The sequence below is a fragment of the Myxocyprinus asiaticus genome, chromosome 3, assembly GCF_019703515.2.
Source record: "Myxocyprinus asiaticus isolate MX2 ecotype Aquarium Trade chromosome 3, UBuf_Myxa_2, whole genome shotgun sequence".
Lineage (NCBI taxonomy): Eukaryota > Metazoa > Chordata > Actinopteri > Cypriniformes > Catostomidae > Myxocyprinus > Myxocyprinus asiaticus.
In genome coordinates this window covers 24,919,684-24,935,167 of record NC_059346.1, presented here as the reverse complement: position 1 = coordinate 24,935,167, position 15,484 = coordinate 24,919,684, and the positions used below count along the sequence as shown (strand labels likewise).

At 36.5% G+C, this 15,484-nt stretch overlaps 1 protein-coding gene across 3 annotated transcripts in view; it reads left to right on the top strand.

Moving 5' to 3' along the window:
* LOC127424955 (sphingosine-1-phosphate transporter SPNS2-like) overlaps positions 1 to 14,829 on the top strand; it is an 89,767-nt gene extending 74,938 nt beyond the window's left edge. For all 3 annotated transcript variants that reach the window (XM_051670538.1, XM_051670547.1, XM_051670543.1), the window contains 3 exons: positions 4,324 to 4,487; positions 7,199 to 7,235; positions 11,739 to 14,829. In XM_051670538.1, coding sequence (XP_051526498.1) covers positions 4,324 to 4,487; positions 7,199 to 7,235; positions 11,739 to 11,750 — 213 coding nt within the window. In that variant the 3' untranslated portion in view covers positions 11,751 to 14,829. The remainder of the gene's footprint in view (positions 1 to 4,323; positions 4,488 to 7,198; positions 7,236 to 11,738) is intronic.
* The last annotated feature ends 655 nt before the right edge of the window (positions 14,830 to 15,484 follow it).

Sequence of the window (15,484 nt, the reverse complement as noted above, 5' to 3'; positions counted from 1 at the left end):
ACACAAATAAAGATTTTAGAAGAATATCTCAGCTATGTAGGTCCTTTCAATTTGTCAATGGTAGCCAGACATTTGAAGCTCCAAAAATCACATAAAGGCAGCATAAAAGTAATTCATATGACTTAATATATGTTGTCTGAAGCGATGCAATCACTTTGGTTGAGAAACAGATCAATATTTCAGTCCTTTTTTGCTATAAATCTCCACTTTCACTTTCAGAATGTGAAAGAATATGAAAGTGAAAGTGATTTAAAGTAAAAAAGGACTTAAATATTGATCTGTTTCTCAACCACACCTATCATATCACTTCTTAAGACATAGATTTAACCACTGGAGTCATATGGATTACTTTTAGGATGCTTTTATGTGATTCTTGGAGCTTGAAAGGTCTGGTCACCATTCATTTGTCCTACAGAGCTGAAATATTCTTCTAAAAATCTTTGTTTGTGTTCTGGTAAGAAAGAAAGTCATACACATCTGGGATTGCATGAGGGTGAGTAAATGATGAGAGAATGTTTGGGTGAACTAACCCTTTAAACAAGCTACATTTACTTGAAAAGCAAAATGACATAAAATATTACAGTAAGTCTTGATTTTGAAGAAATTTATCAAAAATTTTGTGTGGTTTATGGTATAAATGAGAGGGGGACTATTAGCCAATGTGGTAAGAAAAATTTAAGTTGTGTATTTTTCATACCCCATTGGCAAATAGCTTTTTTCTGTATCTTGTTTTAAGGATGTTTCCATATTTTTTATTGGAAAACAAGACAAAAATACTGAGTAAGAATTTTGTATTTTTTTTTTTTTTTTTGCAGTGCAGGTAGGTATTAAAAATTTTCCCACAGATACTAAACATAGACTTCACAGAATAAACCTGGTCCAGTATTACAATTAGGAGCAATTAGGAGTAGGATTAGAACTGTGAGGATTTCAAGGTTCAGACACGTCTTAAGCTTAAGGTTAATTGACAGGAAAGTTTGGGCCTTCTCTCAAAGACCAGAGGTCAAGTTCACTCGAGACACTGTGTTAGCAACATACCAAATGCCATCTTCTCAAAAAACACCCTACCTGCGGTTCTCAGAAACTTTGACAGACAGCTGGGCAATGAGGTTGTCATGGTTTTGTGACTTGCTTCATTTGTGGCTATGTGTTAAATCTGGGTCAAATTCAAAGGACTCTTTATTTCTGGGAATACAATGATCTTATGGAGAAAAGTTTACCATTTCACTGTAGATTATAACTGGGGTTCTTCTTCAAATGAAGTTTTGGGACATTCTGACCTGTCAAGTCCAGGAATGTTGGACCAAGTCATACATCAACAGTTACTTGGTAATTTCTCTCCACAGGTCTTGCAAGCTTGTGCGAAGGCTCCTCTGACGTACTTCTGTCACAAAAAATCCTCATACGTTAAACAAAACATAGGAAAACTGTTTGTTAGAGGAAAGCCACAGGAACTTTGACACTGGACAATCACACTATAGTGTTTCCAGCTATTAATACATGTTGTCCAACTCAGTGAACCATTATTCAAGCAGAAGTATCCAATAGCCTACTGAAGGAAGAAGGTTTAAGAACATGTAGCACTACATTAGCATGTAGTTAATGCTTCTCTTTCAGAAAGTGATGTTTGGAAAGAGAACGATGCGTGTATTAGGCCTTTAAATTTAACTACGTTTCCTAAATACCTGGTAATGCTCCATTTCACTCTAACTGATGTAAAAACATTTGTATTACCTGTGTATGAATCTATAGCCTTGGGCATAGTGGGTGCTGTAATTATCTAATAAAATAGGCTATCAGCCACAATCTACCATCTATTTCTCAAAAACCTCATAAGACACGCAACAGAAATGCTCAAAACATCTCAGGCCTACTTTGTCAGTAGAAATAGTTCAACAGTAATGTTTGGCATCATAATCCTTGAGATATACGTGTGGTCTACTCATACACTGTCAACACCCACTCACACACCTTTTAAAGTTAGCATTCCTACCCGACCCATGAGACCCACACTAGTGCTGATGCTAACAGATTAACCGTCCTAACATCGGTCAGAGCGACTGTGTGAGGAGATTTATTAGCCCAGTTTATGACTCCTTGATCACTTTAATGTAGCCATCAATTTTATATAATTTTGTTTCATAAAATATGATGAAGATAGATGAAAAACATCTGGTTTTAAAGGCGTTTCCTTCTACCTTATTGTTATTGGCCACATCCTTATCAAAGAAGCTTCTCTAATTGGCCACTTTTATTTAAAATTTGCCAGTTTGTCATTCTTTGCTCTTAAATACCTGATGAAGATTGCATGACTGAAACATTTCTGTTATGTTATGTTATGTTATGTAAAAAAAATAAAAAAAACAATTCTTGCGAGCTACAGCAGTGTGCAGGATTTCTTTCCCTCTCTTTGTAATTTTGGTTCTGTATTATGTCACAGACTGTGCATTTCTATTGCCTGTTTATTTTGTTAGCAAAGCTAGATACATATGAACTAATATTAGCACTACCTACAGTAGATCCTCTTTTTTTGTTTTCTTTTTACCTCGCAAGTCCTGGTTACGAAAATGACTTTGAAAATGAAGCAGTGGGCTTAGTCTTAAAATTCAGAGTCAAAACTTTTGTATTGTCTGAGCAAATCTTTAGGGAACATACTGAACAACAAAAAAGAATTATTTAAAGGTTATGTTAAACAGAAACATATGCAGTGTTTCCCTAATTTAATCAATATTTTAATAAATGCTTTTTGTCTCTTTATTGATTTATTCATTAATAACAGTTACCAGTTGCTTAAAGGGATAGTTTGCGTAAAAATAAAATTTCTCTCATCATTTACTCACCCTCATGCCATCCCAGATGTGTATGACTTTCTTTCTTCTGCTAAACACAAATGAAGATTTTTAGAAGAATATTTCAGCTCTGTAGGTCCATATAATGCAAGTGAATGGGTACCAAAAAATTTAAGCTCCAAAATGCACATAAAGGCAGCATAATGGTAATCCAAAAACCTCCAGTGGCTAATCCATATCTTCAGAAGCGATATGATAGGTGTGGGTGAGAAACAGATCAATATTTAAGTCCCTTTTTATTATACATTCTTCTCCCTGCCCAGTAGGCGGCAATATGCACAAAGAATGCGAATTGCCAAAAACAAAAGAAGAAAGTGAAAATGGAGATTGATAGTAAAAAATGACTTAAATATTGATCTGTTTCTCACCCAAACTTATCATATCGCTTCTGAAGATATGGGCCGGGGCGGCATCTTGCCGGTGGCAGCATGAGGCGCCCATACAGACAAATGGGCGCTCTGAACTCCACCAGCCATCTCATTTACAATCACCATGTGCTGAAGCGGGTTTCGCCCAGGGCGCCATACAAGCTAGAACCGCTACTGGATATGGATTTAACCACTAAAGTCTAATGGATTACTTTTATGCTGCCTTTTGGAGCTTCAACATTTTGGTACCCATTTACTTGCACTGTGAAAACCAACAAAGGTAAGAAATTCTTCTAGAAATCATCATTTGTGTTCTGCAGAAGAAAGGGTTACTATTTTTGGTGTGTATTGAAATATCCCTTTAAGACAAGGTATCACAAGCGGCTGTTTTGTAAAATAACTAACTAATCACTTGCTGTGTCTCGTTTCGAAGGCTGCGTGCTAGGTAGGATGCGTCCTTTGAAGGCTGCAGTATACCGAGTGTCCTCCTTTAAACAAGCCTCATTTAAACGAGACGGCATTCGTAGGACAAACGGAAACGGAATGTAACATGGTTGCTATGACAACACACCACTCTTTAACAAGCACGAGCGCTTTGAGTGAGAAGGGAACAAAGTCCCTCTGGAAGGGAATGTATGAGGTACATTTTAGGAGAGTTATAATGATGTAAAGAGAAAAGAAAATAGATTTTATATTAATATAATTATACATATTATATACTCTGCACCCATCTACTGAGGTACTTCAACTTGGGAATTAACATTCCTTTCGTTTGAACATCATATTTACGGGCAAATTGGCATCATTTTTTTTTTTTTTTGACATTTCCGTTGATGCAAAGAATTGTGGGTTGTGAGTGCCCACGAAGGATACACCACATGCATACTCTGAATTCCCGTGAAAGAAGGTCACATTCGAAGGCTGCATTTGAAGTGTCCTACTTGCTTTTCTGAAACAAGACAGCCTCGATGACGTATGCAGCCGACAAATGCGACCTCCGGAGGATGCAGCCTTCCAAACGAGACACAACTGATGATTCACAGTAGACTTTTCTTTTGTTTGCTAATGAGTGTTTCTTTTGTTTGTGTCTCTGTGTGTTCCTACAGATATCAGATTCGCTGCAGCAAAGCTACGCCACGTCAGTGTTATGGCAGTTCCTTAGTCTGGGCTATGCCCTCATGCTCTGCCCCTTTGTCATCGTTCTGGGAGGAATGTTCTTCCTTGCCACAGCCCTTTTCTACCTAGATGATCGTGAAAAAGCAGAGACACAGTGAGTGCCCACGCCTTTACTTATAACCTTGATAGCTTGTGTTAATTAAATTAAATTAAACATTTTTATGCAAACGGTTTAATGACGTGGGGTTATCATTTCATCCACTGACAATGACAGTCCAGTGAATAGCTTGTTGCCATGGTGATTTTGGCTATCTTGGCCATCCTTGTTCGCTGGCAAATAGCCTCAGGTGGTTCTAGCTATTCCACGAGGGGGGATGAGTTACGTGGGCGATAAGTTGACAGGGAGATTTAGATCTATTCTAAAATAAAGACATTCTGCATAAGTAATGATAAAACTTCAGGTTACAGATGTCAGAGTTAGTTCTAGTAAATGTACTGCTTGTATTGATCATGACTCATGACAGTCTTGAAAAACCTGGAATTATCAAGGAATTTTTTGTATGCAATCTCCATCAAATTACTTTAAGTAATCATGAACAACTGGAAAAGTCATGAAAATAAAATGTATTCATAAAAAGGTAGATCAAGAGCCAGCTTCCTCTTCCCAAATCATAAACTTTTAATTATTATAATTACATTATAAATATCATATTAGTAAAACAGCATTGAGCAAGCTAACTAAGCAAGTTCATAAACAGCATTTGTGACCCGTTTTTAAAAGACTTTGTCCAGTAAAAATAGACATGAGAAGAATTGTACACCAAATAAACCCCAGTGTGGTCACTTGCTATTCTCACTACCCAGACACGTCATTACATTTTAACACAGCTTACTTAAACCATTATAAGATATGTTGTGCTATATCTGTGTATATTTACACAAAAATTTTAAAACAATCCTTTATCCAAAATATATGCCGGTTTTGGTTATGGGAGAGTCGCATGTCCTTAAATGGTAAAGACAAACACGATGCTCGAACTTTGCGACTCACTTTCTTTTTTGTGGCGACCTTTTATCAAGAGGCTTTCCTGTGTGTGTTGCCACTTAAAAATGACATCCTTCCTGTCTGCTTGTGGACATTTTTAGGCAGGGTGGTATGTTGGATAACTGTAAACACCCTGAAGATCTTCCCACGATAGGTCTTAGAGACACAGCACAGGAGGTTGACTTTTCCTCTTGGCAAGCCATCTATTACAACATAAATCAATCATTATGCTCTTTTTTTTTTTTTTACAAGGAGCTACTTACCATTTGCATTGGATTATTTAATTTAAATTAGAATTATTATAATCATTTATTACAGAATACAGATACTGTATTCAGGTCTTGAATAAATCTAATAAAAAAATTAATTGGCTTTATTTAAATTTAATTATGACAGGTGAAGGTGAACACTGTCCTTGAGGATTTCAAGAAGTAGACTCTCACGTTTGGTTGTACTTTACCCACACCAGTGTGAAACATGCCTTCATTTGGCCACTGAATTGCATCCTGTATTCTGTGTAAGCCACGCTTCAGGCTTTTTTTGAAGAGCAACCAGGGAGCAAATTTTGAAAATTAGCCTTGCTCGAGAAAGCTCCAATATTTACCATTGCTCTAATATACAGTACGAGCATATGGTGCAGCATTTATCTAAAAGTTATGCTTTATGTAATGATCTTCTATGATTTTGTACAGAAAAGTGCATTCCAAAGCATCAGCTTCACAGATTATAAGCAGTTATATTTGTGAATTCATCTTAAATTATAAACTCAACTTCAGCAGTAATAAGTCTGTGATTTTATTATAAAAAATTTCCAACCAATACACTAATACATAACAATTTTTCATAAGCAGTGCATCATCATGGGGTTTAATCTAGTCCAGAAATAGAGCCTTTATTAGAACTGTGCTTTTTCATGCATGATAGTATACACAAATATCTTTTACTTGAATGTAGTATTCCCATTTGTCCTCATGCATCCTCCTCCTATTTATAAAAACGTAACATGCAAAATGAAAGGCATTCACTGGAGCGAATGTGTGTATGTGTATATATATATATATATATATATATATATATATATATATATATATATTGAGATTAAAGAGTGCTGTATTATTTCTAGGTTGTTAGCTGTTATGGGCCAAGAGGGAGCCATTTATAGCACAGGGGAAAACACTATGCAGGCAGTCACGCAAAAATATGAGCACGCACATTTGTCTCATATCCCTTGCTTTCCTGGCATCAGCTGGCATGGTATCCATTGGGACTTACTGTAGATATCAGCATCCCTGATCTGTGTGATTAAGCAAAAGAAGTCTGTAGGAAAGACAAGCACATTGCCATCCATTGAGAATGCCAACAGAATGAGTGAAATTTCAAGAAAGCAAAAAAGAGCTTTTCTTAAAGCAAACCAACAGAAAGAACTAAAATGCTGAAATGATGAGTCTAAGCATTTTTTAACTGAGAACTCGATTACTTTTTACCAAAATAAAAGAATGCAAAAAACAGAGGTCATGTCAATGTTATTTCCCCAAAATGAGGCACTCTGTGTTCATTTTAAACAGAATTAGTCTTACAGACTTGTGGATCCTCTCCAACTTCTTTCACTACCCAACTGCTGGTGGTCACTCCGAATCAAACCACTTTGCTATTTTTACTCATAGAGCTCTGATTTACAACCCTTGTATTTCATTGATTCTAATGTAAATTTGTAGGATATTTTAAGGGCCTCTGTCTATATGCAAGTAATTTTTAATAGCATGGCAAAAATATCTGCATGCTCTCATTATTCATTTTTTCCTATTCTTCTGTTTCTTCAGAGTGGAACAGCTTTCCCGCCAACCATCCACAGTAAAGGTAAGACCTGGTCAAATTTCTGCAAGCCTCCAACAAAGCCCCACCTGTTCATTTCCTTACACAATTGTTTTCCTTCTGACCTTTTTAAATAAAGAATACAATGGTTCAAGCTTATTTATGAGAAAGCATTCAGGACTGTATGATAACATCCCGCCTTTATGAAATTCCAGACCTATAACTCTGATGTTTGTAGGGTCTTTGATTAACTTAACATAAGAATAGAATAGAATAGAATAGAATAATGAGGCTATGAAACCTTGACCTTATTAGCGATGGACTTTTGGTGGCTTGACCTGTTTATTATGATTCATATTTTGAGTAGTGCTGTGAGTGACCAGGTTATTTCAGCAGTCAATAATCTCAAATTTGGCTCCTCTACACGTTCTATTTCTGGCCCCTTCCCCTGTTTCTCTTATCAGCCTCTCACACTCACTGTTGTAAGTCTATTTATATTATTACCTTAGCTTTGCTTGCCCGAAAGAAAGAGTGAGGCATCAAAAGAAAGAGAATAAAAACATCTAATATTCGGGAAACAGGCTTCTCTGGTGGCCAGTTTTTTAGGTGGAGGACAATGTGTGGGAGCAGTACACTAAAAATAAGTAGTCTCTCAACTGTTCTATAGGCAGGGCAGATTTTCCCCGTTTATGTTACTGTGACTATTAAAATGTGGTCAAGGAGTGTTGTTCTGCATCAAATTATTCTTTTTGTTAACAGTTCTTGAATGTCTCCATTCTTTCTACAATGCGGACAGAACACTACACCCAAGTAGTGCAATTCACAAAATAGTGACTCTAATGAGTTGGTTCTAATGAAACAGTCAAAAAGACTCATAAATTATGGGTTTGATTCAGTCTAATGAGTCGGAGTGGTCATTAGTTTTTTGTATCCAACTCGAACCAAGAATTCTTACTGTGTTTGTAGAGTATTTTTGCTCAGTATATAATTAGGACAAACTATTGAAGTGGGGATGCTTCCTCAGAAGAATCGTTAACAAACCAGAATCGTTAAGCGGAATCAGAATTGGAACCAGAATTGTTATGGTTTCCATCCTTTCTTAGATGGCCTCCTACTCCTCTACTGCATTCTCCACTTTCTAATTAGCAAAACTGCTGCTGTTTACTGACTTTAGGTTAACAGCCTAAACTGAGTCACTAATTTAATTAGAAATTGTAAAAGCTGCCTTCTCTTAGGGCATACAGCACAGCATTCTGCAGTTCTCCTAATGCTCCTCCGGGCCTTGGTTTAACAGGAAATCAATTAGATATCTCTGGCTGGACAAAGCGTCAACCATGGCCTTGTCAGAGGCACATAAATTAGCATAAATGATAGCATGATGGCAAGACATATTGCCTCAGTCACTTATATAGATGGGAAAAGTTCTCTGATCAATGGAGTCTATAGGGGTCAAAGCACAAAGTGGAGAGGAAACTGCAGAGTTATGTAACAGACAGACACCCACACATGCACTATTACAAGGAAGCAGGGTGATGTGACAGTGGGTAAAAATGTAAGGAAAAATGAGCATTGATGAGGGCAAAAGATTTGACAGAGACAGTGTGGCCTGCTACCAATGCAAGGAGGAATGAATGAGAGTGTTATAGAGAACGAGTGAGAGATGAAAAGAGGACTGCTGCTGTTGAATTATAAAGTAGATAGAGAATGTTTTAATCACTAAAGCGATGTTGCATTGTGAGCACTTAATTTTTGATTGTTGTAAATCTAGTTAAATATCAAATAAACCCACAAATATCAGAATGATATGACAACATATAGAATCTTGTCCATAGAAAGCTTGTCTTCACTCTTAGAGAACATTTCTTAAAGGGATAGTTCACCCCATTATGCAAATTCTCTCATCATTTACTCACTCTCATGCCATCCCAGGTGTGTATGACTTTCTTTCTTCTGCTGAACATAAACATAGATTTTTAGAAGAATATCTAAGCTCAGTAGGTCCATACAATGCAAGTGAATGGTAGCTAGAACTTTGAAGGTCCAGAAAGCACATAAAGGCAGCATAAAAGTCATCCATAAAATTCCAGTGGATGTCTTCAGAGGTGATATGTTAGTTGTAGGTGAGAAGCAGATCAGTATTTAAGCCCTTTTTTACTATGAATTCTCCTCCCTGCCCAGTAGGTGGCAATGTGCATAAAGAATGTGAATGGCCAAAAACAAAAGAAGAAGAAAGTGAAAGTGGAGATTTATAGTAGAAAGGACTTGATTATATATTGATCTGTTTCTCACCCAGACCTATCATATCACTTCTGAAGATATGGATTTAACCACTGTAGTCATATGGATTACTTTTATGATGCCTTTATATGCTTTTTGGACCTTCAAAGTTCTAGCTACCATTCACTTGCATTGTACAGACCAACAGAGCTGCAAATCTTTGATTGTGTTCAGCAGAAGAAAGTCACACATCTAATTACAATTTCAGTTGTGTAATTTGTAATCAGTATCAGAATACAATTCAGAAGTAATCTACCCAACAATGTACACTGCACAATTTTTACTTTTGTGTTTTCACCATATGTGTGAAATTAACAAGACTATATTACATACATCTACAGAGTTTAAATGGCCAGATCAAGTATTTGTCCATAATTACTGAATTTCTTCACCAAAGCATTGGTTGTTTGATGATTATCGTGTATGAGTGTGAGTACTATTACATAATTAAGAACACAATAAACATCACTGTCTAAAACTCTAATCCCTGTTTAGTGTATTCTAAAGCAACAGACGAGTTTTCAGGCCAGATGATTCATAGCATAATGACAGACAAATCCTTAACAAGACCCTGGATGCTTCGTAAATGTACCTAATGTGATTATCTGAGGGTAATACCTCAGCACTTTTAAACATATTCAGTTTTCAGAATGGAATATAATCTTACAATGCTGCAGCTCTCTTTGCTTTTCTTTGTAAACCATATTAAGATGATACTAAAAAAGTATGTTTGTCAGCTTTGAGATAGACACATATTGGCCACGTATAAACTGTAAAGTTTTGAGAGTGACAACCACATTTAAATGTGGTAGTGAATCCCTTCCGTTATCTAGCCAGATCTCATGAAAATGACGTGACTGTGGCAACATTTATGCAAAATTATATTACATGGTATACACGTATCATGGCATGGTGAAATATCGACCATGTGGCAGTAAAAATTAGTAACATTTTTGAGTTCAATAAAGGTTAATGCTCTATCAACAAAACATACCTCCCTCCCCTAAACCTTAAACATAAACCTAACTGACAGTGTCATAAAAAGAGATGAGGTTATTAAGGTTTATGCTCTATAGAGTTCAACCCAACCTATCTCCTTACCCTAAACCTTAAACCTAACCGTGGTTCAGCCATTGCGCAATTTGATCGCACTCAAACAAGCTTGTAAATGTAGTTGGTTATACAATGCAAACATTAAAATGTACTGCCTTACAAGTCATGCACTATTGTAAAAGTGTTCAGATGTCATAAGATACCATTGTATGTGGAACAGGGCGAAAAGTAAGTGTTTATGAGCTGATAATCTGCCGTTTTACTTGTAATACTATATAAGGGAAAAAGAGTCCTTCTTGTTTTTGTGCCTCTAGTATTTATTTCACCAGGAATGTGCCGCAACATGTACAATGTAAAAAACAGAAAACATAAAGCGACGTAAAAATAATTTAGCAAAAAAAAATTTTTTTCATTCATGTGTATGGAATACAGAAGTCACTCCAGAAATTGTGCTGATTAACATAGTGATATACCATAGCAACAGTCTGGTCTCACAGCTGCAGACAAAAAACATGGATGCCATTTAGATGCAGTGTGTACTAGGGGTGGGAGAAAAAAAATCGACTCACCAATGCATTGTGATTCTTTCACCAATGATTCTGAATCAATTCTCAGTAATTCAGAATAGATTCTGAGTTCACCGCGGCAGGGCAGTGGCGCTTATATGTGCAAAACAGTTACTTGATTTTAGTGTGGATTTTGTAGTTTTTGCAATTTTCTGGGCAAAGTTGAGCTAGACTTGTCACAGGACAACTTACAGTATAAGAACCCCAATTTTGATCAAAATGTGAAGTTATTGTGTTTTGCCTTTGCACAGCAGAATAATCGATAAGAAAAACATGTAGATGTATCTGGATTCATTTTGGAATCGGATCCTGCGTCCCAGAATTGGAATCTGATCGAATCGTGAGGCGCCTAAAAATTCCCACCCCTAGTGTGTGCATGGCCATTGTGATTTCAGTGGGGCAGTTGGGGACAGCTTTTACACCCAGAAAGGGAGAGCTGGGAAGCTCCAGTTCTAGTGTGCAAGGGGGTTGGTTTGGTTTGCCTCCCCAGCAAAACTAGACAGATGGCTCAGTGGGTACAGAGTTCTAATAATTAAAATGAAACATCCTGTTGAGAAGCCAGAGACTAGAATGTGATTTCTCCAAGTTTTATTTAACAACACATACAACCATAGACTAACCCCTCTCTCTTTCTCCTTTTTCTCTCTCTCAGGTCACCAAATGATTGCTACAATGAAGAGAATATGGAATGAGAACATGTACAAGTGAAGGAGAGGAGCAAAAGGAAGAAAAATTGCAGCTAACTCACTATACGCACACGCAACATACTCTGATCACTGCTATCATCAGCATCATCATCTCTGCTTTTTTTCGTTCCTTTCTGTGAAGGCTATTCTGAATTCAAATTGCCCCTTGCTTGCCCCAGGAAACCTTGTATCCCTTCAATCAGCTGGCAAGAGGCAATGCAATGTACAAAGGTCAGCCAATCAGCAGCTGGTGTGCAGCTATTAATGATGTATATTTTAAGAAGGGTGAAAAGAGCCACACAAGCTCTTGATGGGTGTTTAGAACAGGGTTAGTGCCATACTACTGAACACAGCACGGACACGCAATCCCGTACTGTCAAGCTGCCTGTCGATTTGCACCAAGTGCCATAACATAACATTCCTATTAGGAACCAGTACCGATGATGCTCACAGTCAACAGGGGCTCACCAATAAGCCAAATTTACAAAAATGTGTAAATGTTGAACTGAAAAAACCCAACAGATACAGTCTGTGCAGTGAGCCCTGCCTTGAAGCACAGGTCTGGTCCCTTGTCATTTTTCTTTCGTAAAGATTATTATTTTTTTGCTTATATTTAAATGTATTTTCCTTTTTTTTCTTAGCACTTACCATTTACTGCGGTGCCAGTTACATCATGCTGCCATGCATGACCCCTGAGACTATTGAAATTGATAACTATTGTTTCTATTCTGACTGTGTTTATATAAATGAAACTGGAGGGACTTCTAAGGACAGCATAAACTATTGCTGAAAGGGACACTGGATTGTAAATATGTTTTTCTAATGAAGAAAATACTTTGAAAATGAATAATGAAAAATGCTTTCATACTTTTGTCAACTGATTAGGAATTAGCGAACAGTTTTCCAGGATAAACAGGACACAGGCACCTCTCACAGTAAGCCCAAGAGGAGAGCAGAAATACTGAAAAAACTTAAGTAGTGAACAAAGCCAAGGTTATCGTTGCTTATCATGCAAATTCTTTCTAGAGTGCCGGGTTACCCACCCAGACAGGCAAACCTCCTTTTAACTGGTGATAAGATTCACAAGCTCGCTCTATAAGAATGAAAGTCTTTGTATTCTGAGTTACTGTGCTCATTTGGTTTTACATATCCCTTTACTGGAGAAGGAGAGAGGGGAAAGGACGATAGTGTATCGCAGCCAAGTTAATTTCCTACTGCAATCCATCCATTTTTAAAAAGGGACAATTATAACTCTAAGGTTAAATGAGGTCTAGAGGTTAAGCTTTTTATTATTATTATTATTAGAAGATTTAGACTGTAAAAGCAAATCTAGTGTGCTGACCACTCCAAATCAGTTATGATCTGAACAGGGTGAATCTTTTAACTTTTTGTGGATTCTGTGAATTTTTTTTTTTTTTTTTTAGATTTCGTTTAGCTGATTCAGAGTGAACACAGGTATTTGAATGTGTTGCATTCACTAAGAAAAGCACTTTTGCTTTTTATTAAGTGATCTTGTATAAGAAGGGATAGGAGAAATTGCAGAAAATGTCACTTATCGCTGTTATTGCCTGGTGTGGTTTTGCTTCAGACTATAGTTAGTAATATATGCAGTTTAAAAGCAGATTTCATCATGAACAAAACATGAAAGCTTTGACAGTGGCAATAATTTGTATAATCTCATATTTAGTAAGATTTTCGCCGTGCAAACCACTGTCACTTTGCAACATGTTGTTACCAAATCTGTCTGTGTCTGTAGCCATTAATGTATAAATCTGTTCTCGAAGGGAAATCAGAGGCTTTTTTCCCGTCTTGAAAAAATGCACCTTGCCTATAAATTGAAGTGTTGATTGGAGGGGGTGGGGGGGGAAGCTATCGCACAGTCTGTGTTTTGAAGGTCTGACTTACCATGACATGTGAAATTACCGTCCCTATTTGCCAATCATATCCTCTAAGCTTTCATCATGCCAGATGAAAAGCCTTTTTGAATGTGATTCTGTCCAATCCAATGTGTTTACACAGGCAAATTTATCTTAATAACTTTTGTATTATTATTCTTTTACAGATGTCTTTTTTTCTTTTTTCTTTTTTCTTTTTTACAAATATGAGTTTTATATATAAACACTATAAAGATATACTATATTATGCAGCAATTTTAATATATTGTAAACCAATGGCTTTGATGCAATGTATTTATTATTATGTTTTTGTTTTGTTTCTTTGCTGCCCTTGATGATAAGATGGTATAAAGGGAAAATAATGTTATAGATGTTATGTACAGTTCAGTTTTCGTAAATTTTTGTTTGAAAATACCCATGTATCCTCATGACTATTGAAGAATCTTTCATCTCAGAGAACTGTGTGTTCGTAGGTCGAACAGACCAGAGCCAATTATTTTGCTGGTTCATACATAAACATGCACTCACACACATAGAGGCACAGCATGACTTACACTATACAAAATTACAAAAGTGTATCAACATTTATTTTTTTTAGACTAATGAACTGATATTTTACCTGATTTATTTCGCACAAGTTACTGGGTGTGTGAATAGTGTGCTAATCAGGGGGGGTTTCTTTTACTGTCTAAGCCAATAGTTCTACACTGGCATTTTTGTAAGTGCTAGCTTTGAAGGATTATTACCCATTCACTGCCTGGCTACTAGCTTTTTAAAGTTATATTTCATGCTGTCAATTATTATATGATTATTGTTCTTTTTTGAAAAGCAACACTCTCAGTGATCTAGATCAGATGAACATCTGTCTTAGTGTTTGTAATGCCAAGTCTATTTTACCAACAAAAATGGATGCTTGCAAGTAGTTTGATGAAATCATTTTAACTGCTGAATTGTGAGAGTATTTCAGAATGCACATTTTCTTGTCATACAAGAATTCTGTAAATTAACCTATTTCTGATCTCAAGCAGAATTAAAAGGTGATTTTATTTTTTAGAGCAAGTGTGATTATAAAGAAGAAAAGTATCTAGGATGTTACTGTGATGCTCCCACAGGGATATACCCCCTGTATGTAACTGATCAAAATAAACTTATTTAATCAAAACCGTGCAACAACGTGTCTATTTTATTATTGGATTCAGCATGAGTGCGCTCAACAACTTCTCTTGAGCAATAATTAATTATACCAAAGGAAGATACATCTTTTAGAGAAAAGGTTTTATTAGGCTTCTCTATAGAACCTTGTAACCTGGCTACAAAGAACCCTTTAGGGTTCTTTTGATTGAACTCTTGCTTGAAACTTTTTTAGGGGTTCCAAATATGAAGCGATAGAATAATGAGTGATAAAACGATTTAAAGGGATACTTATCCCAAAACTGAAAACTTTATTCTGTGGAACACTAGATGATGTCTGGCATACTGGTTTGGAAGTATTCCTTAAAGGTCCTGTATGGAGTAATTTCTTCTAGTGAGTGTACTAATGATCATTTGTCATCTACTCTTTGGTTTGGATAGATAAGTAAACAAGAAACAAAATCCCTTTTATCAGGTGGCTTTTTCTTCTTTTTTGTACATCTTATTTGGATAGATAAAAAAGGACACAGAATCATCAAAAATTAGTAAATCAGCACATTCTTAGAGGATCCTGCCATATACTGATTCTCACAGTCATTTGAAACATGACACCTTCTCCCAGAGCAGCACACCAGGGGTTCATGAATGGGCTCTAATGTCATTGAGACCCATTAGCACATACCTGA